This window comes from Ceratotherium simum, chromosome 32, assembly GCF_057802395.1.
Source record: "Ceratotherium simum simum isolate JZ-2026a chromosome 32, ASM5780239v1, whole genome shotgun sequence".
Classification (NCBI taxonomy): Eukaryota; Metazoa; Chordata; class Mammalia; order Perissodactyla; family Rhinocerotidae; genus Ceratotherium; species Ceratotherium simum.
Genome location: NC_141931.1, coordinates 27,544,456 through 27,565,190, shown reverse-complemented (window position 1 = coordinate 27,565,190; position 20,735 = coordinate 27,544,456). Strand labels below are relative to the sequence as shown.

The 20,735-nt window shown below is 42.4% G+C and overlaps 1 protein-coding gene across 4 annotated transcripts in view; it reads left to right on the top strand.

The window, feature by feature from the left end:
- The window catches only part of FBH1 (F-box DNA helicase 1), a 46,783-nt gene that overhangs the window by 9,132 nt on the left and 16,916 nt on the right, over positions 1 to 20,735 (top strand). For all 4 annotated transcript variants that reach the window (XM_087420859.1, XM_004425389.3, XM_087420861.1 and 1 more), the window contains exons 2-13: positions 1,373 to 1,528; positions 4,279 to 4,880; positions 8,519 to 8,649; positions 8,754 to 8,889; positions 10,531 to 10,721; positions 13,032 to 13,124; positions 13,473 to 13,567; positions 15,562 to 15,730; positions 16,451 to 16,673; positions 17,331 to 17,418; positions 17,499 to 17,585; positions 18,766 to 18,902. In XM_087420859.1, the coding sequence (XP_087276985.1) occupies positions 1,373 to 1,528; positions 4,279 to 4,880; positions 8,519 to 8,649; positions 8,754 to 8,889; positions 10,531 to 10,721; positions 13,032 to 13,124; positions 13,473 to 13,567; positions 15,562 to 15,730; positions 16,451 to 16,673; positions 17,331 to 17,418; positions 17,499 to 17,585; positions 18,766 to 18,902 (2,108 nt within the window). The remainder of the gene's footprint in view (positions 1 to 1,372; positions 1,529 to 4,278; positions 4,881 to 8,518; positions 8,650 to 8,753; positions 8,890 to 10,530; positions 10,722 to 13,031; positions 13,125 to 13,472; positions 13,568 to 15,561; positions 15,731 to 16,450; positions 16,674 to 17,330; positions 17,419 to 17,498; positions 17,586 to 18,765; positions 18,903 to 20,735) is intronic.

Below are 20,735 nucleotides of genomic sequence, written 5' to 3'. Positions count from 1 at the left end.
CACTGTCCCCTCACTCTACAATACTGCTTTTATCAGACCGAACGTATTTGTCAATATTACATGGCTTAACAGTTCTATCACTGCATTTTAAACCTAAATTCCGGTAGTTACAAGGTCTCTAGCATCCTTTTAGTCGGGCTTGGGGAACTATTTTTGTCTGTAGAAATAATTTTTGAAAAGTCCTAAAATACCCATGAATTTTTTTTTAACTTCTGTTAAACCTTGAAAGAATAAACAAATTTGGAAGGATCATTTCTGAGGAAGCTAAGGGCCGAGGGGGGTTAACGCTTAAAATGTAAACTATACCAGTTATACTCGTTAGTGCCTTGGTTTTAGACGTTTTCAGGCTTAAGGGAAATGTTGAATGAGGTTCTGGCATTTGATACTACAGTTTACTCGAGTATTTTGAGGACCTGTGAAAATATGATACTGGCAGGAACTGATTTTATTCTCTTTTGACCATCTCCTGTAAAGAATAACTTTAATTCTGTTATATCTGCTCTTGTCCTCTCTCTCTCCTTTTTTTTAAACTAACTATTCTGTGTTACCGTAGTGTAAATACGGTAACTTTTTAATGACATAAGGAGGTGGGTAACAGATACAGAAACATAAAGAGTCTTGGTTAAACATGAAAAAGAATTACCTGACAGAAAATGACTAATGTAAAATGAAATTATTTCAATACTCATGAGACAGAATCCTACATACAATTGCTGCTGTAATGCGTTGCTAAGGGAGAATATGAAATTTCCTCCTCTGAATGTCCTTAAAAGTGAATTCGATTCTCTTCTGCTTGGGGGCCTTGCTCCCATCTTCTTACATCAGTTTCCAATACTGAGATGCTCTGGGGGCTAAGAGAGGTGTACAGTGTGGTCTTCTCAAGGAATTTACAGTGACTGTTTTACTAGTCACTGCATTCTGCTTCTGAGACTTGGAGAAGCTGGTGTATAAATGGAATGATGAATGAATTTATTTTTGAAAAACTATAGCCAACTCTTACATATATATGGTAATTATAGGAACATACATGGCCTGGCTACAGTCAAGGAAAAGATGGCAGATCTCAATTTATCCGTTAGCAGCAACTTATTTTTGAGTGAGCATTTCATGATCAGTGCTTCTAGAAAGTATAAGTAAAAAAGAAAGTCATTTTAGGATCTTATTTTAAGATTCTTTCTTAAATTCTAAGGAAAAAATGGTAAGAAACTGTGAAATGGCTAAAAGTTGATGGAAATATAGGGAAGAGGGGAAGGGCTGGCTGGGGTGGTCCACTGTCACTATATTCCTGAAACTTAAGTATAATGTGCTGCCTAGCTTGTAGAATTGATAACTAACGAGTGTCCCATTTCTTCTGCCTGTTGGTACAAAACAGTGAGACGGTTTAAGCGGAAGCATCTTACAGCCATCGACTGCCAACATTTGGCTCGGAGTCACTTGGCTGTGTTCCAGCCCTTCGGTCAAAGATGGACAAACAGAGACCCGAACCACGGTCTCTATCCTAGACCCAGAACAAAAAGAGGGACTGGGGGTATGTCTTCCCAAAAAGTACCTTGCATTTCAGAATCTGTAGTGCGTGTGACCTTTCAGTATCTCCCAGTATTTGTAAATTTTGCTGTTATGATTTTGTAGTCCTGTTGCAATAGTTGGACACTTTTTTCATTATTTGTGAGTTTGCCATGAAAATTCCATCTTTATTTATAGTGGCTGGTAAAAGCCCCAGGAAAACGTGGCTGCATGAAATCCATTAGCTTGCTTAATTATAATGTGGTAAAAAGCACATACCAATATCACCACAATTCCCATCCAGAATCCATGATTTCTTGTCTCTTCGGTGGTCCTCCTTGTCTAGTCCATCACTAGGTCCACTGTATCATTATTTTTCTCCAAAAGGTCCCCGTGTCCAGTGCCTTCATGGTGACTGTGCCCTTTGTCACCTCGTACCTGGGCTGCCTCGGTAACCCTTCTCCTTGCCTTCGGATTTTATTTCTTCCAAATCAACTGGGATGTACATCATCAAGTTAATATTCTTTTTTTTTTCTTTTTTAATTTTTTATTTATTTATTTTTCCCCTAAAGCCCCAGGCGATAGTTGTATGTCATAGTTGCACATTCTTCTAGTTGCTGTATGTGGGACGCGGCCTCAGCATGGCCGGAGAAGCAGTGCGTCTGTGCGCGCCCGGGATCCGAACCCGGGCCGCCTGCATCGGAGCGCACGCACTTAACCGCTAAGCCACGGGGCCGGCCCATTTTTTTTTTTTTTTTTTAAAGATTTTATTTATTTTTTTTATTTTTTTCCCCCCAAAGCCCCAGTAGATAGTTGTATGTCATAGCTGCACATCCTTCTAGTTGCTGTATGTGGGACTCGGCCTCAGGATGGACGGAGAAGTGGTGCCTCGATGCACGCCCGGGATCAGAACCCGGGCCTCCAGCATCGCAGCGTGCGCACTTAACCACCAAGCCACAGGGCTGGCCCCCAAGTTAATATTCTTGAGTACATTTTCTTTTCTTTTCTTTTTTTAGTGAGGAAGATTGGCCCTGAACTAACATCTGTTGTCAATCTTCCTCTTTTTGCTTGAGGAAAATTGTCCCTCAGCTAACATCTGTGCCAATCTTCCTCCATTTTTGTATGTGGGTCGCCGCCACAGTGGGCTGGATGAGTGACGTAGGTCCGCACCTGGGATTTGAACCCGCAAACCCTGGGCCACCGAAGCAGAGTGCGTGAACTTAACAACTGCGCCACTGGGCCAGCCCCATTGAGTACATCACGTCTCTTAGTATAATCCAGATTGCCTTATTTCCCTTTGATACATCTAATTTCAGATTCCAACTCAAATCTTATCCAGTCATCTTTAAATATTATAATATGTGTTTATCACTTTTTGGAAGTACTGTACCCAATTGAATGAGGCAGTTTTAAACTCAGTGGTTGTACATTGTTTGATATTTTGTTTGTTGTGTGTATAAGTCAACTTCTCCGTGTTGTGAGTTCTTTACTGATAGACTTTGTGAGTGTGTGTATGTTTCACTGTGGAGTCCTAGCCCTGAGCAGGTAGTGGGGTCTTCATAAATTCTAGTGTGATTGAATTCCACGATTAGAAAATCACAGAATTTAACCCAGGCCTATTGACTTCAAAACTCTGGGTTTCTATCAGATTGCCCCAGAACAAGTTATAATTCTTTTTCCTAACATAGAAAAAATATTAAATTCTATAAATTTTCTTAAAAGCTAAACCTAGTTTCATTCCACTTTTATTTTCCAAAGTGAGAATTCTGGCTACAGCCATTTCAGGAAGGAACCATGTATTTTGTTGTATATTGATAAGGTGTTTAAATATTTCATTGGCATTTTACAATAATTTATAGGAGTTTAAAAATGCAGTGTTGATGTGTGAAATCACTGTTTGGACTCCTCTAAGTGCCTGAAAAGTCTGTGAGGTCAGGAACTGTATACAGTTGTGCGCTGCATAACGTTTCGGTCAACACTGGACTGTGTATATGGCGATGGTCCCATAAGATTAGTACCATAGAGCCTAAGTGTGTAGTAGGCTACACCACCTGGGTTGTGTAAGTACACTCCGTGATGTTCGAACAATGATGAGATTGCCTAACGACACATTTCTCATAACATATCCCCGTTGTTAAGCAACGCATGACCGTATACCATTTTTCACTTTATTTGTCTCAGAATCATAGGTGCTTAGTAAATGCCTATTGAATAAATGTATGGACTAGATTAGGTGCCTCTCTAATAATATGACAAGAATTCTGACTACCTTCTTTTTATTTTAAAATGAATTAATGTGTCAGCCTCACAGGAGGAAATAAAAATAAATTAAAAGAGTTTTCACTTTGTCAAATGAGAAGAATGGGTTTTACGGAATCCTGATAACCAAAAACATTTTCCTTTCTACTTAAGCAAACTTAGATTTTTTTATTGTAAGAGCAAGCCAGGAGAAGTGGATGTGTGAATGTGAGCATCTACTTTTTGTGTGTCCGTTCAGGTATTCAGTTTGTGTCTACTGCAAGGTATAATGTGGTCCTCACACTATCCAGAGACTGGTCTCTGTCTCTTTCCGGATGTGTGTCTGACTGTATGATAGAGCCACATATAAATATTTTTTGGATTAAGCTATTTATATAATCAATTGACCACTAAGTATATCCTGTCTCTTTCCTCTCTTAATAGAGATAATTGAAAATTAGTTGGTCTCATTTGGGTCAGCAGTGGTCAGCGGTCATTTTTCAGTTCTCCTTCATTCTGTTTGGGCTCTCTGTGCAGGTCAAGGATGTCAGAGATACATCACTGAATTCTTCCTAGCTGGCCGGCAGCGGTGCACCAATGACATGGCCAAAAGCAATTCTGTGGGCCGGGACAACTCTAAGGACTCAGAGGGTGAAATGATCTTTGCTGCAGAGAGCAATTGTGCCCTGCCTCAGGAAGGTGATGGAGAAGCAAGACTGGGCTCATCAGGGTCTGCTCTGCCTGCCAGGAAGCGGTCTCGGTCTTTTGAGGATGAGAGAAATCAAGCTACAGGGACCATTCAGTGGGATGGGGTTTCTAAGAAAACCCCACGGTGTCGTTTGTCTCCGTCATGCACAAAGCCCAGGGAAGCCAGGCAAGATGCAGAGGACTCTCTGTCATGGCTCTCTGCAGAATCTGGAGAATCCAGCCAAGAAGTGGAGGACATTGGTCCTGATCCCATTCCGGACTCTTACTATGGGCTTCTTGGGACCTTGCCCTGCCAGGAACCCGAGAGCCACATTTGTAGCCTGCCCAGTGAGGTCCTGAGGCACATCTTTGCGTTCCTCCCCGTGGAAGATCTCTATTGGAATCTGAGCTTGGTGTGCCACCTTTGGAGGGAGATAATCAGTGATCCTCTGGTATGTAAAATGCTTGTAGTTCCATGATGTTTTCTCTAAAAGTACATAGATTAGCTTTACTTAATGCATACTTCTGATTATAGCATTTCTTCAGAAATGGTAGCTTTCATTTGCCTCCAGAATAACATCAAGATTCACTAGAGGTGTTTAAGGCCTTCCATGTTTGTCCCACCTTATTATGCCAGCCTCCTTGCTCCCTTCTCCTCAGCACATCCCTGTGTTCTGTCCACAGCAAGTGATTTGCTGCATCCCAGCCACAGACTGCATGTTCCTTTCTGTACGTTGGTCTAATCCTGCCCCCCAACCCCACGTAAGGGGCTCTGCGTGTCACTGTTGACATCTTACCTCCTCTTCAAGGCTTCACTCTGCTCCTTCCCATTCCATCCTATTGAAATTCCTCACTTTCTCTTCCTTGTGCTACAGGTATAAATTGTGTGTTATGGGTACTACAGTTTAGATAGCCTTCTAACCCCGTTTAAATCATTAGCTCACTGATAGAAAGCTGGTCCTGGTTTTTTTGTTGTTTTTTGTGAGGAAGATCAGCCCTGAGCTAACATCTGCCAATCCTCCTCTTTTTTGGCTGAGGAAGACTGGGCCCTGGGCTAACATTCATGCCCATCTTCCTCCACTTTATATGGGACGCCACCACAGCATGGCCTGACAAGCGGTGCGTCGGTGCGCACCGGGGATCCGAACCGGTGAACCCTGGGCCGCCACAGCGGAGTGCCTGCACTTAACTTCTTGCGCCACCGGCCGGCCCCTGGTCCTGTTTGTTTTTGCATTCTCCATTGTGCCTCATGGTATTTTACATATAGTAGGTCGTGTCCAATCACCCTGGAGTACCCTTTGAGGTTGATACAGTGGGCAGCCGGTGCTCTCAGAAAGGGTTTCTCAGTGCTGCAGTTAATCATCACTCCTCTGGTGCCCCGCCCTTCCTTTGTTGTTTGATTACACTTTTTCCCATCCCAGGTTCAGACTCTTTTGGTAAACCTGAGGGCTGGGAGAGTGTTTTGCTTAGCTTATATATCCTTTAGGCTAGCCGTTGGGAATAAATCAGAGATACAGAGATTAACTCTCCCTTCAACTATATTGAAGTTCAGAAATTCAGGGATGGAGTGCAAGATGGATATATCAAGACTTAGTACATTTTTCTTCCAAGCACAAAAGATTTTGGAGGAAATTTCACGTCACTCTTGCTCCATTCTTTGCGTGGGGTCTTGTCTTCTACTTTCTGAGAGATATGTTTCTGCTTTTAGATGTGAACTGTTTTCTGTCATAGTATTTCTACCCACTAAATTGAGATCTCTGTGATGTGAACTGCGTAGTCCTGGAAGGGTTAAGTAAGGGTTTTCTCCATTCTGCTTGAGAAGATTTTTGGGAAGATATCCCAGCTTATACTTACCTCTTGAAATGTTAGTATAATGCTATTTTTATCATCACCGTCAATGACATGATGTATGTATTTTCGGTAACCCACTATAGCTCTCATTTTCTTTTCATTTCTTACCATGTCTTTGTCTGGCCTTGGTATAAGGTTATGCTGGGCTCACAGAATAAGTTTAAAAGTGCTCCCTCTTCAGTTTTTTCGAAGAGTTTGAGGAGGATTGATGTTAATTCTTCTGTAAATATTCAGTAGAATTCTCTAATGAAGACATCTGGTCCTGGGCTTTTCTTTGTTGGGAGGTTTTTGATTACTGATTCAATCTTCCTACTTGTTATTGGTCTGTTCAGATTTTCTATTTCTTCATGATTCAGTCTTGGTAGGTTGTGTGTTTATAGGAATTTATCCATTCTTCTAGGTTATCCAATTTGTTGACACACGGTTGTTTGTAGTATTCTCTTATAATCCTTTTTATTTCTGTGACATCAGCTGTTGATGTTCCCTCCTTCATGTCTGATTTCAGTTATTTGAATCTTCTTTTTTTTCTTAATCTACCTAAGATTTGTCAATTTTGTTGATCTTTTAAAAAAACCCATTCTTAATTTCTTTGATTTTTTTTTTTTTCTATTTTTCTTTTCTTTTTTTTTGTGAGGAAGATCAGCCCTGAGCTAACATCTGTTGCCAGTCCTCCTCTTTTTGCTGAGGAAGACTGGCCCTGGGCTAACATCCGTGCCCATCTTCCTCTACTTTTATATGGGACGCTGCCACAGCACGGCTTGACAAGCGGTGCGTCGGTGTGCGCCCAGGATCCGAACCTCTGAACCCCGGGCTGCCGCAGCGGAGCTCACACACTTAACAGCTACGTCACCAGGCCAGCCCCTTTTTTTCTATTTTTCTATTCTCTATTTCATTTATCTCTGCTCTAGTCTTTATTATTTCCTTCCTTCTGCTGGCTTTGGGTTTAGGTGGTTTTCCTAGTTCCTTTAGGTGTCAAGTTAGGTTGTGGATTTGTGATCTTTCTTCGTGTGAGTGTTTATAGCTGTAAGCTTCTCTCTCAGCACTGCTTTCGCTTCATCCCATAAGTTTTGGTATGCTGTGTTTTTGTTTTCATTTGTCTCAAGATCTTTTCTAGTTTCTTTGTGATTTCTTTTTTGACCCATTGGTTGTTTTAAGAGTGTGTTATTTAATTTCACATATTTGTGGGTTTTCCAGTTTTCTTTCTGCTACTGATTTCTAGTTTCATTCCATAGTGATTGAAAAAGATACTTTCTATAATTTCAATCTTTTGGGCTGGCTCCGTGGCTTAGCGGTTAAGTGCGTGCGCTCTGATGCTGGCGGCCCGGGTTCGGATCCCAGGAGCGCCCCGAGGCACCACTTCTCCGTCCAACGCGAGGCCGAGTCCCACGTACAGCAACTAGAAGGATGTGAACCTATGACGTACAACTATCTACTGGGGCTTTGGGGGGAAAAAACTGAATAAATAAAATCTTAAAAAAAAAAAAAAATAAATATATAATTTCAATCTTTTAAAATTTGTTAAGACTTGTTTTGTGGTTTAGCATGGGATCTATCCTGGAAAATGTTCTTTGTGCATTTGAGAAGATTGTATATTCTGCTGTCGTTGGGTGGAGTGTTCTGTGTATGTCTGTTAGGTCCAGTTGGTCTAGTGTTGTTCCAAGTCTTCTGTTTCCTTATTGATCTTCTGTCTGGTTGTTCTATCCTTTCTTGAAAGTGGAGTATTGAAGTCTCCTATTACTATTATGTTGCTGTCTATTTCTCCTTTCAATAGTCAGTGTTTGCTTCCTAGATTTAGGAGCTCTGGTGTTTGGAACATTATAATTGTTATACTTCTTGGTGAATTAGCCCTTTTATCATTATATAATCTCCTTCTTTGTCTTTTACAATAGCTTTTGACTTAAAGTCTATTTTGTCTGATATTAGTATAGCCACAGCTCTCATACTATTTCATCCTCATTGAAACTTGGAGCCATTAGTGTCCTGGTATTTCAGATAGGGGAATTGAAGCACTAGCTTTTCCCAGACTCTATAACAAGTTAGCGTTGAAACCAAACCACAACACGGTTCTCCTAGTTTCCAACCAAAATTTGTGTAATGTTTCTATCCTATTTGCCCAGCTTTTGAACTATGAGCTGTAATTGCTTTTCAATTGGTAGAAGGTTATCTATATGTTTGTGGCCTAATCTGCTCTCTCATGGCCATTGTCTGCATGTTATTTTGGATTTTTTAAACTATATAGTTCATTCCTTGGAAAAAGCTGTATCATCGATACCTGATGAACGAAGAACAAGCTGTCAGCAAAGTGGATGGCATCCTGTTGAACTACGGCATCGAGAAGGAGTCCGAGTTGTGTGTGCTGAACCTCATCCGGTGAGTTGCTTCTCTCCTGGGAGGAAGAAGTTTCTGAAGTCCTTTCACTTATGTTATCACTTATGATCATTTTTCTCGTGGACTCTGCTGTGAATGTCTTACAGCTATACAGCCACCACTAAATGCTCCCCAAGTGTGGATCCTGGAAGGGCGTTGTGGAGTCTGAGGGATCATCTCCTCCTCCCTGAGGCCGAGGCGTGCGTGCGTCAGTACCTCCCTGATCTCTATGTCGCTGCTGCGGTACGTGGCTGTGTGGAGTTGTTGGGGAGGCCGCGCCTTTTCTCATTGGGAGAAAGCGTATTAGTGATTACGTTCAGCTGAAGGTTATTTTAGATTTATTTTCAAAATCTTCGAGGCCTTAATCTTGTCATTGGTCCCACTAGAGAAATAAAAGACCTCATTGTTATAGATTCTTAACTTTGGAAGGAATTTTAAAAAGCATTTAGTCCAATTTCCCATTCTGTTGAGGAATTCTCGACAGAGGATGGTCATCTAACCTCTGAGCACTTTGATTAATAATGATTTCTTTACAAGGCAGCACATTCCATTGTTGACAATTTGGGTTATTTGAAAGGACAAGAGGAATTAAGGGTCTTGCTACAGATACACAATGAGTTAATGAGAAGCTAGAAATAGTCCTCAATTTCCTGACTCAGTCTTGTGGCTCCTTATTTAGTTCAGGGATTCTCAGATTTTATATTGGAAGCTACATGCACCCTCAGCTTGTATTCTGCAACCAGTAGAGGGTTGAAAGCCAGCCATGTGCGTTTCTCTTTCTGTCTTTAGTGAGGTGATTGTTGATGATGGTGGAGTGAGTTTTCTTTCACAAGACGGTTGTAGTGAGAGGTGCATGGAACTTTCCTTTCTTGGAATGCATTTTTTTTTTTTTTTATTGATGTTTTAATGGTTTCTAACATTGTGAAATTTTGGGTTGTACATTTTCGTTTGTCCATCACCACATATATGACTCCCTTCACCCCTTGTGCCCACTCCCCGCCCCCACTGCCCTGGTAACCACAGTCCAGTTTTCTCTGTCCATGTGTTGGTTTATATTCCACATATGAGTGAGATCATACAGTGTTTGTCTTTCTCTTTCTGGCTTATTTCACTTAACATAATACGCTCCAGGCCCATCCATGTTGTTGCAAACGGGACGATTTTGTCTTTTTTTATGGCTGAGTAGTATCTTGGAATGCATTTTTTAACAGGAAGACTTGTAGTAAAGTTAAGAATGATAACGATATATGTCCATTATTGACTATTTATATGTTAGTGAACATTTTCTTAGACATTACTAAATGGAACATACTGTGTCCATAATAATAATTTTTCAATAATTTAATATTTATTTCACTTAATATTTAATGATTATTAAATAATAGTAACGTAAAGTAAATAGTAAATTAACATGTTAATGCCAGGAATTGTAAGTCTTGATTTCCCCCCCTAAAGACTACTTACTGTCTTCTTTTGTATCTCCCTCTTTCATCCTCCCAGGTAGGCACCATCTAATATGAGCTTGTTTTGACTCTGTTGAGTATCTGTGGCACTGAGGGCTCACACTGACCTGGAGAGGGGAGGGGTGGGGAGGTGAGAGTATCATCTTCATGCAAGGTCCTGTGTTAGGTACTTCATCAATGTTATTTAATTAAAAAAAACTAAGAGCTCAGATGCCAAAGTGCTAAGAAGAAAGGACCCCAGGGCCAAAGAAAAGGTTCCTCTTGTTTCCCAGATGTCAGGTGGGAAGTTTGCACCGAGTTCAGACGATCTGTAGATGAGACCCAGACCCCAAAGTTGGCTTTCTTCACTGCTTGTCTGATGTGATCTTTATAATTGTGTTTTGGGTCTTTTCTCCCCTCCCTGGTCCACGCCCCTCCACAGGGGGTCAACGTGTGGGCTCTGGTGGCAGCCATTGTCCTCCTCTCCAGCAGTGTGAATGACATCCAGCAGCTGCTCTTCTGCCTCAGGAGGCCCAGCTCCACCGTGACCATGCCAGACGTCACTGAGACCTTATACTGCATCGCTGTGCTCCTCTACGCCATGAGGGAGAAGGGAATTAACATCAGCAATCGGTAAAGCGGTGGGGGAGAGAGTGGAGACACTCATAGAGTGAAAGTTCCTTAATTTGCTACAGTCCCAGCTCTGCCGCTTACCAGGTTTCACATCAGGGGCCATAACACTCCCACTGCTTTGCCCCGTTTCTTTATCTGTAAAATGAAGGTAATGTGAGGCTTAAGTGGTAGTGGGGCTGGTAAGAGTGCTCTGCGATACAAATATAAAGTGCTCTACAACTATAAAACATCCCTGAGGCAGTCTTTAGTCCATCACTAAAGGACTTCCTTTAGTGAGGAAGTCCCCTCACTAAAAGAAGTCTGTTTATTCATACGTGTGCATTTCCCTAGGAAAACATTTGGATTTGGTTCCTCCATTTCTCACTTTTTGGGGATAGGATGTAAGGATTGTGCTTAAGTCTTGTCTGCCTTATCGTCTTAGTGTGAGAAAGGCTATAGCATGTGGGTTGCTAATTCAGAGCGACCTTAATGGTTTCACTCACCAGCAGATATGCACAGGTCAGGTTTGAGAACGATGTGTACATTCCGCAAACTTTTGAGCGCCTGCTCCACGTCAGATGCTCTTGCAGGCACTAGGGATGCCACTGTGAGAGAGCCAGACAATATTCTGCTCTCGTGAACTGTATGTTCGAGTGAGGGGAGACGGATATTGCCTAAGTAAGTGTGTTAAACAAGAACATTTTAGTGAGTGATAAGTGGTGCAAGAAAATGAGCAGTGTGGTGGGTGAGAGAGGTGGGAAGCACTACCTTAGATTGGGCGAGAGAAAGCTGCTCTGAGGAAGTAACATCTGAATTGAAACCTGAATGTCAGGGAGGAGCTGGCCATTTCAAGATTTGGGGGGAGAGCATTTGAATAGGTAATTTAAAGGCCCAAAGACAGGAATGAATTTGGTATATACAAGGAACAGAAGTCTGTTGTGGCAAGAACGTAGTGAATAAGAGGGAGACTGGTATATGATTTCGAGAGGTTGACAACGACCAGATGAAGAAAGACGTTGTAGGCCCTGTAAGAAGTTAGACTGAACTCCAAGGTGTGAAGGGCAGCTTTGGAAGGCACCTGATCCCTGACCTGGAGACAGGCAGCACAATAATGCAGCGGATCCTGGAGAAGCAGAAGTTCCAGAGAGAATTTCCCTTTCTGGGGTTAGTGACCCCTAGGAGGAACATGGCTGGTGGCACCAGGTGGGCTGTGGCCCAGTCATCCTTGGTGAAGTTCAAGGATGGAAAATTTGTTCTCCAGAACTGTCCGAGTGTTTGCTGTGTTTCTGAGTTATGTTTCAATTCATGAAGTACAGTTTATGTTGTTTCCCACTCCAGGGCATTGAGGCATGGGGAAGGAGCTTTATGACACAATTCAGACAAGACCAATACAAAATGATGAATAATGTCCTTAAATGCAAATATAAGGACATTATCTACAAATTATTTGCATGTTTACATGGACATAGATGAGGAATGGGAAGTATGATACGTTGAGTTTTGTTGTGTTGACATATTTCTTCCTGCTTTATCTGGGGGATAATCATAATATGACCACAAACTGAAATGTAATTATGAAAGATGTTTGTTGCATCAAAAAGATTGATGCTTGGCCATCACCTCTTCTCCCTCTGGGGATTGGGAGCAGTGCACTAAGATGTGGGCGATTGGTGACGTGGAGGATGAGTTTGGGTTCAGTGTGAACGTGAAGAGGTTGGGAGTGGCTTGTGGCTGGATGTGTTTGACCACATCCAGTGCCTCTGTTGAGTGCACTGTGTCGTCTTCAGCCCTTCTTGGTGACTTGGAGGCTGTTCTGTTTTCTAGTCCCTGGTAATCATATCTTGTTATTCGTGTAGCACCCTTCCTTTGGGACCTTAAAAGACAGAATGTTCTTCATGCTTCTAAACCAATATCACCTCACAAGAAGCAGGGAGCAGAACGACAGAGGCTCAGAAAGATAAGATGACATTAAGTTCATGTTGAACAAGAATCTCACCACTAGGAGCAGAATTTACAGTTCTTTTCAAGTCGTCCTTACTGCTTTTGTGATTATTTGTCTCTTAAGGTCACAGTTAGTGCCTTGTTCCCCAGAGAGCACGTCCTGGTCTCTCCTTTTGCCGTTACACACTGGAGCCAGGCATCTTTTCCAGAACTGATCTCAAGGGCTTTGGTCAGCTCTTAGGTATATTTAAATCCTTTCCTTTTTTTCATAAAATGGTGGTAGGAGTCTTCTCTATAGAAATGGTAAGGAGTCTACATACATCTGAGGAAAAGTAAGATACAGATTGTGACTTAATTGGAAAATCTCTAAATCTGCTTTTTTCCTGTTAGGATTCACTACAACATTTTCTATTGCCTGTATCTTCAGGAGAATTCCTCTACTCAGGCCACAGAAGTTAAAGAAGAACCATCAGTTTGGCCGGGGTACGTATATAGACAAGCTTGTGTGTTCTCTGTCTTCCATTCTTGAGTCTTTCTCATACTTAAGGAAGAGAGGTATTTTGTTTTAACAACTTTATTGAGGTGTAATTTACATTACATAGAATTCACCCATTTTAATTGTACAATTCAGTGATTTTTAGTAAATTTAGAGTGTGCAACCAACATCGTAATCTAGTTTTAGAACATTTTTATCACCCGAAGGGGAGGCCTTTTTTGGGGAAAGTTAAATTTTGTTCCTACAATTTGCCTGTTTGGTTTTTGACAGTCCATTTTTACGTGGTCTTTTCAATTCCTTCCTTTTCTCTAATTTCTCTTTTGTAATGATTATAGCAAGAAAACAAGCATCCAGCTTACACATGAACAACAGCTGATTCTGAGCCATAAGATGGAGCCTCTCCAGGTGGTAAAAATTATGGCATTTGCAGGTAAGGGAGCTCGCCAGTCCTGGAATAGAGTCAGGTTCATGCCTCTTACCACTACATCCCCCTTCCCTGCCACCTGCTGGAGTATCTTTATCTTGATTTGTTATTGAACTACTACAGTTAAATAATCTAAAAAGCAGTTGTCAAGGAATACTTGTTTGTTTGCTTTTTTACCACTCCGGGGAGCATCCACGCTGGAGATCCTGGTGAGACAGATAGTTCATAGGAGTTAATTTGTAGGGTAGATACCACTGGGATTGATCCAGCCTGTCATTTATAATCGTATATCCTCAGTCACTGATTGCTTACAGAGTGGCAGGTCATATTAATCTCCTGCTCAGAGTGTTTCAGTAGCTCCTTGGTTTCTGTAGGGTGAAGTATAGAAGGCCCTCCCACCCTTGGGTTCTACATTGCTAAATACATTGTCTGCTATTCTGCCTCAGGCAGCGATCGTACTTAGAGTCTTCTAAAGTTCTTGGTGGTTCTTTTGTCTGAACCTTTGCTCGTACAATTTTCTCTACCTAGAATTCCTTCCCACTTCTTTTCTGCACGAATACCCTACTCTAAAAACAACAACAACCATTAAATGCCTGCCGTGTGCCTGGCGCTGTGTTAATCCTAGCAACATTCTGTGAGGTTGCTAAGTTATCTCTAGTTCGTAGGTAAGGATCTGAAGCTCAGAAAAATTAAAATGACTTGCCCCAGGTTAAATAAGCAAATCAGTGGTGGAGGTAGAATTCAAAGCTGGATCTGTTGCTCTCCAAAAACATCATGCCTTTTCCCCTCCCCCCTCTTTCCGTCTTTCCCCACTCCTTCTCTTTTTTTGCCATGCCATGTTGACTCCTATCATTTCTGTTTCTTCTTGATGGAGACCTCTTTAGCCATATGAGTCCTATATGATCTCTGAACTCTTACTGTAACTCATCTGTGTTAACTGTTCGATACCTGATTATATAGTAAGAATAGCCAACACACACATTTTATAAATCTTTCCACACTGTGTCATTAATCTTCAAAGCAGCCCTGTTAGGTAGGGAAAGAGGTACTATTTTCCTTCTTTTACAGGTGAGTTTTTTTGTTTCTAAATCCATATTTTTTCACTCTGCTATGTTATCATTATACTCTCATTTTGTTCTAATTGTTTCAACGGTGTTGGTATTTTATTCCCAAGTAGACTGTAATGTAGGAACCTTGTCGTGTAGTTTTTAATACACTCTCAGGACTTAGCATACAGCGGAACATGTAGCAGCTGCTCAATAAATACTTGTTGAATGACAGTTGAATAAGTACGTAATTGAATGAATGGTGGAGAGGTTGGGCAGATGAGAGTGTTCAGAATGGGTCCGAAGAATCTTGAATCTCATTTGCATGCTCTTGCTGTGGAAACATTAATGACTCGTAGGTGGGTAACAGCTACAGTTTATGGAGTTCCTCTGCGGGGTACCTTGATGATTATCTTTATCTTGCCAGACCCTACAAGGTCTGTGTTACCCGCACATGGCTGAGCAGCAAACAGTGAGGTCGAGTGGCTCGCCCTTCACTACTCAGCTAGAACCTGCCAGAGCCGTAGTCCCAACCCAGGTTGATCTAGTTTAAAATTGGCTGCTCTTTTCACAACACTGTTTTTAGTTTTGTTTTTTTTTTTATAATTTTATTTATTTATTTTTTTCCCCCAAAGCCCCAGTAGATAGTTGTATGTCATAGTTGCATGTCCTTCTAGTTGCTGTATGTGGGACGCGACCTCAGCATGGCCGGAGAAGCAGTGCGTCGGTGCGCGCCGGGATCTGAACCCGGGCCGCCAGCAGTGGAGCGCGCTCACTTAACTGCTAAGCCATGGGGCCGGCCCCTGTTTTTAGTTTTAATCTGTATTAAAAATCTTGTCACTGTCTGGTAGCAGGCAAGAGGTGAGATAAGCATGGGGAAGACCTCCTTAGGGCATCCTTTGGAACAGTTTCTCCTGGTCAGAGGGTCACGTCCTTTCCTCTTGGCTTCCCCAGGCACCGGGAAGACCTCTACCCTGGTCAAGTACGCTGAGAAGTGGTCTGAGAGCAGGTTTCTGTATGTGACATTCAACAAGAGCATCGCCAAGCAGGCCGAGCTAGTCTTCCCCAGCAATGTCACCTGCAAAACCTTTCATTCCATGGCCTATGGACACGTCGGGCGGAAGTGAGCATTGCATTGCCACCATCGTTGTTATGTCCTTACGGTTTTCACATTGTGATCATTATGGTCACGTATGAGCTTACACCATAACAACACTGAGAGAACCTAATGCTTTTATCTCCGTTTACAGGCAGGAAGTATAAAGATGGATTTAGTGATTTGTACTTTTACCCTATAAAAATTTATTGTTTACAAACAACAATATCTTGCTGAAAGGGGCATTCTCATTTCTCGGGAGTTGAGGCACAGAAAGTCAAAATGACTTGTCAAGTTCAGGATGTCACCAATCTGATTGATCAGTTTTCGGCTTTCCTTGGAAGGGAGGGAGGGAAGGGGAGAAGACTAAGCAGGGGTGCGGTTGGCCCAGGTCTCCTGGGGGCTCTGAACCAGCATTCCCTGGGATGTGAAGGCTTCGAGGAACTCTGTGTGTCCCTCTGGGGGCCTCATGGAGGCTGGTCCACACCTCAGAATAGTAGTACCTGCCGTGAGCTGCTTCATATTCTGTGTTATTATATGTGAATTCCTGAAAGCCTAATGAAGCCATTTCAAATCATACATGGACCTTGCTCAACTTCTCTGGCTTTTTTTCCCCCCCTCACCTATATGTGACACTTGAGTGACCTTATGGTGTCATTGGAGAGAAGGGGGTTGGGAGTAGGGGAGACACTAAATACTGGATTGTCAGTAAAGCCAACTGCTGTTCATTTGGGATATGCATTATAGGTACCAATTAAAGAAGAAACTGAATCTCTTCAAGTTAACACCCTTCATGGTAAATTCTGTCCTTGCTGAAGGGAAAGGAGGATTCATAAGGGCCAAACTAGTGTGTAAGACTTTAGAGAACTTCTTTGCCTCGGCTGATGAAGAGTTGACTATTGATCATGTGCCTATTTGGTGTAAGAACAGCCAAGGACAGAGAGTCATGGTTGAACAGAGTGAAAAACTGGTGAGTATCTGAACATCTTGAGTATTAGCAATCTGGGCGTAAATGGGAAGAGTTGACATGGTGCAGTGTCACATTTGTCTTTCATTTCTTCAGAACTGCTGGCAGGAAGTAAGGTGGAGGGGAGAGACTGTAGGCCCATCGTGATAGCTGCGAATTGTGCGGTGTCCTCTGTGAAGAACACCTGTAGACATCTCACTTAATCCTCACACTGGTCCTCCCGTTTAGCAGATGAGGCACCTACCCAAGGTTTATAAGAGCTTGTCGTTGGGTCTGCTGGACCTAGAATCTAAGGATTGGGAATCTCTTTTCTAATTTTTATCAAGTCTTCTCAATCATTTGCCATTCTTTTTATAAATTAACTATCAGTCATAAATCTAGAGAAATAATCCCACGTTTTTTGGTTCATCAGATGTTGTGCTCTCTCAGTGACATTCTGTCCCTGAGCTTGGTACGGCCCCAACTTCTTACTCATCTTGGCACTTGACATCGTTAAAGGCTGTCGTGGAACCAGAGGGAGCTTAGGGCTGTGCCTGCTGCTCACTGTGCTGTGATGGTGCCTTTGCTCTGACCTCTGTATTTGGAAATGCAAATGTGATTTCAGGGCGCTGGCTTTTCCAGGGTCTTAAACCGAGAGTTACCATATCACTTGCTTTCTAGAATGGTGTCCTTGAAGCAAGCCGACTTTGGGACAACATGCGGAAGCTGGGGGAATGCAAAGAAGAGGCTTACCAAATGACTCATGATGGTATGAAGTTCCCAAGTCTTGATATCTGTTCAGCGTGCCTGCTTTAGTTACGAATTCTGACTCTCACTTCTCCCTTTCAGGCTATTTGAAACTCTGGCAGCTGAGCAAGCCTTTGCTTGCCTCTTTTGACGCCATCTTTGTGGATGAGGCCCAGGACTGTACCCCAGGTGATAAACTATTCAGGACATCAGTAGTCAGATACATAGAAACAACATCATGATTATGTAAGAGGACATATATGTGAATAAGTTGATTATTCTTATTTGTCGTAAAGAAGAGGAGCAAATGATATTTAGTCATTCAGAAATCCTTTCTGACTTGACTTTGGATGTCAACACTTGTCCTTCCTCCCCACCCAAAACAGATTTATTTCCTTTAAATGTTTTGCTTAGGTTATTCTTGAAATGTTTTCTTTTTTTTTTGAGGAAGATTGGCTCTGTGCTAACATCTGTTGCCAATCTTCCTCTTTTTCTTTTTTCTCCCCAAAGCCCCAGTACATAGTTGTGTGTCATAGTTGTAGAGTTGTAGCTCTTCTATGTGGGACGCCGCCTCAGCGTGGCTTGGTGAGCGGTGAGTAGGTCCTTGCCCAGGATCCTAACCGGCGAACCCCAGGGTGCCGAAGCGGAACGCATGAACTTATCCATTGCGCCACTGGGCCAGCCCCTGTTCTTGAAATGTTGACTAAGCGTAGGTCATCAGATGATAGGGCCCTAGACTCATGCCAAGTGGGAAAAGGGAGTCATTTTAGAATGAACAATTTGTGTTGTATACTTTTCAAGCGACTACTAGAAAATAACGTGACCTTGCAGGTCATTTTGGGGCCTTAAGCAATAATATTAGAGAAGACAGTTTGCCTCATTTTGTATTTGCCTGTGTGGTTTCTTATACTCAGTAAGATAATCTGCATTTCTAGGATTAGAAACTGTTTCTTGCGTCCATTATAAAATTGTTTCTCTGGGCCGGCCCCGTGTCTTAGCGGTTAAGTGCTCGTGCTCCGCTACTGGCGGCCTGGGTTCGGATCCCGGGCACGCACCGACGCACCGCTTCTCCAGCCGTGCTGAGGCCGCGTCCCACATACAGCAATTAGAAGGATGTGCAGCTATGACATACAACTGTCTACTGGGGCTTTGGGAGAAAAAAATAAATTAATTAATTAAAAATAAAATAAAATTGTTTCTTTGGATTGAGTGTGCCTATCCTGCAGGAAAAAATAACTCTGTTGTCCAGCATGTCCTGGCTTAGTTTCATGAAACTGTTTTCATCCTTTGATGGCTTAAATATGATTTCTTTTTGCTGTGTGGGCAGGCGTTCCTTCAGATCTCTTACTTTCCCTCTTATTGGTTGCAGCTATCATGAATATCGTGCTGTCACAGCCATGTGGGAAAATCTTTGTAGGGGACCCACACCAACAGATCTATACCTTCCGTGGTGCAGTCAATGCTCTCTTCACGGTCCCTCACACTCACGTCTTCTATCTCACACAGGTAAGAGCTCTCTTTACTTCTGGGTCCCCAGAAGTGTATAAACAAGCATTATGGTTCCCCACCCTTGTTTCTCAGGGTTTGCCATGTGCCAGGCCCTGTGCAAGGTTTTGTGTCAGGCTCACAGTCTGTAACAAATCCCTGCTTCTAAGCAGTGGTCCTCAGGGGGTCTGCAAAGTCAAAACTGTTTTCCTAATAGTTATTTGCCTTTTTCACTGTGTTGACATTTGCACTGATGGTGCAAAGCCAGTGGTGGGTAAAACTGCCAGTGCCCTCCCATGAGTCAAGGCCTCGGCACCAAGCGGTACTACTGGTCATTGTATTCTTGACTGCTACAAACTCAGTTGAAAAAAAAAGGCAAAACAAAAAGCAGTTCACGTGAGAATGTCCTTGATGATACAGCAAAAATGATTAATTTTATTAAATGCTGACCCGTGACTACGTGTCTTTAATATCTGTGTGATGAGGTGGGAAGTCCGAGTCAAGTGCTTCCGCACACTGGAGTGTGTGGGCTGTCTGACGAAGCGTACTTTTGTGGTTGAGTTGTGAGTTTGCTGGCTGCCTTTCCTTGTGGCACCATCAGTACTTGAAAGAACAGCTGACAGACCACCTCTGGTTATTCAGACTTGGGTGTTTGGCATTTTCTCAAAAATGAATGAAATGAGCTATGACTTCAAGGAAAACAGCTGACAAATGTTTGTTGCCAAAGATAAAATTCTTGCTTTCAAGTGAAATCAAAATTTTGGAAAACTCGTGTCTGCCACCATGAGCATGACGATTCGTGGTGTCCTTGATTGTCCAAAAAGGCTACTAAACACTCCTTCCTTTTCAGTACCTATCTGTGGAAGGTTGAATTTTCTCCCTATACTTCAGCCAACACAAGACATCACAGCAGATTAAAGGCAGACAGAACTGTGAGAATTCAGCTGTCTTCTATTAAGCTGGGCATTGAAGAGATTTGTAAAAATGTAAAACAGTGCCACTCTCCTTCCTAAATTGTTTTTGTATTAGAAAATATAGTTTAAGAAATATGTTCTTTGTGTTATCATGTAATGGGTTTATTGTTATTTTTAAGTGAATTAAATTTCTTATATGGTAAATATTGATAGACACAACTCATATACATAAAAGCTCCATTGGGGCCTCAGTAATTTTTAAAAGTGTGAAGAGGGAGGCTGGCCTGGTGGCATAGTGGTTAAGTTCATGCACTCCACTTCAGTGGCCCAGAGTTCGTGGGTTCAGATCCTAGGCACGGACCTACACACCGCTTATCAAGCCATGCTGTGGTGATGTCCCACATAAAATAGAGGAAGATGGGCACAGATGTTAGCCCAGGGCCAATCTTCCTCAGCAAAAAGAGGAAGATTGGCAATGGATATTAGCTCAGGGCTAACCTTCCTTACCAAAAAAAAAAAAAAAGTGGACCATGCAGTGTGAGAAGCACTGCTTTCAGAGACTCGCTTCTAGTCAGAGGACATGAGAGGTGCCAGCTTTTTTTTTTTTTTATAATAATAATTTTATTTATTTATTTTTTCCCCCTAAGCCCCAGTAGATAGTTGTATGCCACAGCTGCACATCCTTCCAGTCGCTGTACATGGGATGCGGCCTCAGCATGGCCATAGAAGCCGGCGCGTCGGTGCGCGCCCGGGATCCGAACCTGGGCCGCCAGCAGCGGAGCGTATGCACTTAACCGCTAAGCCATGGGGCCGGCCCAGAGAGGTGCCAGCTTTTATTCTGGTGTCATCTGAGTTTCATTCTGTTATAGAAAGTCCCATGGCCTACTCCGTGACTTTATCCCCTTGTGTCTGTCGTTGTAGGCAATAGTGATTTAGAGTG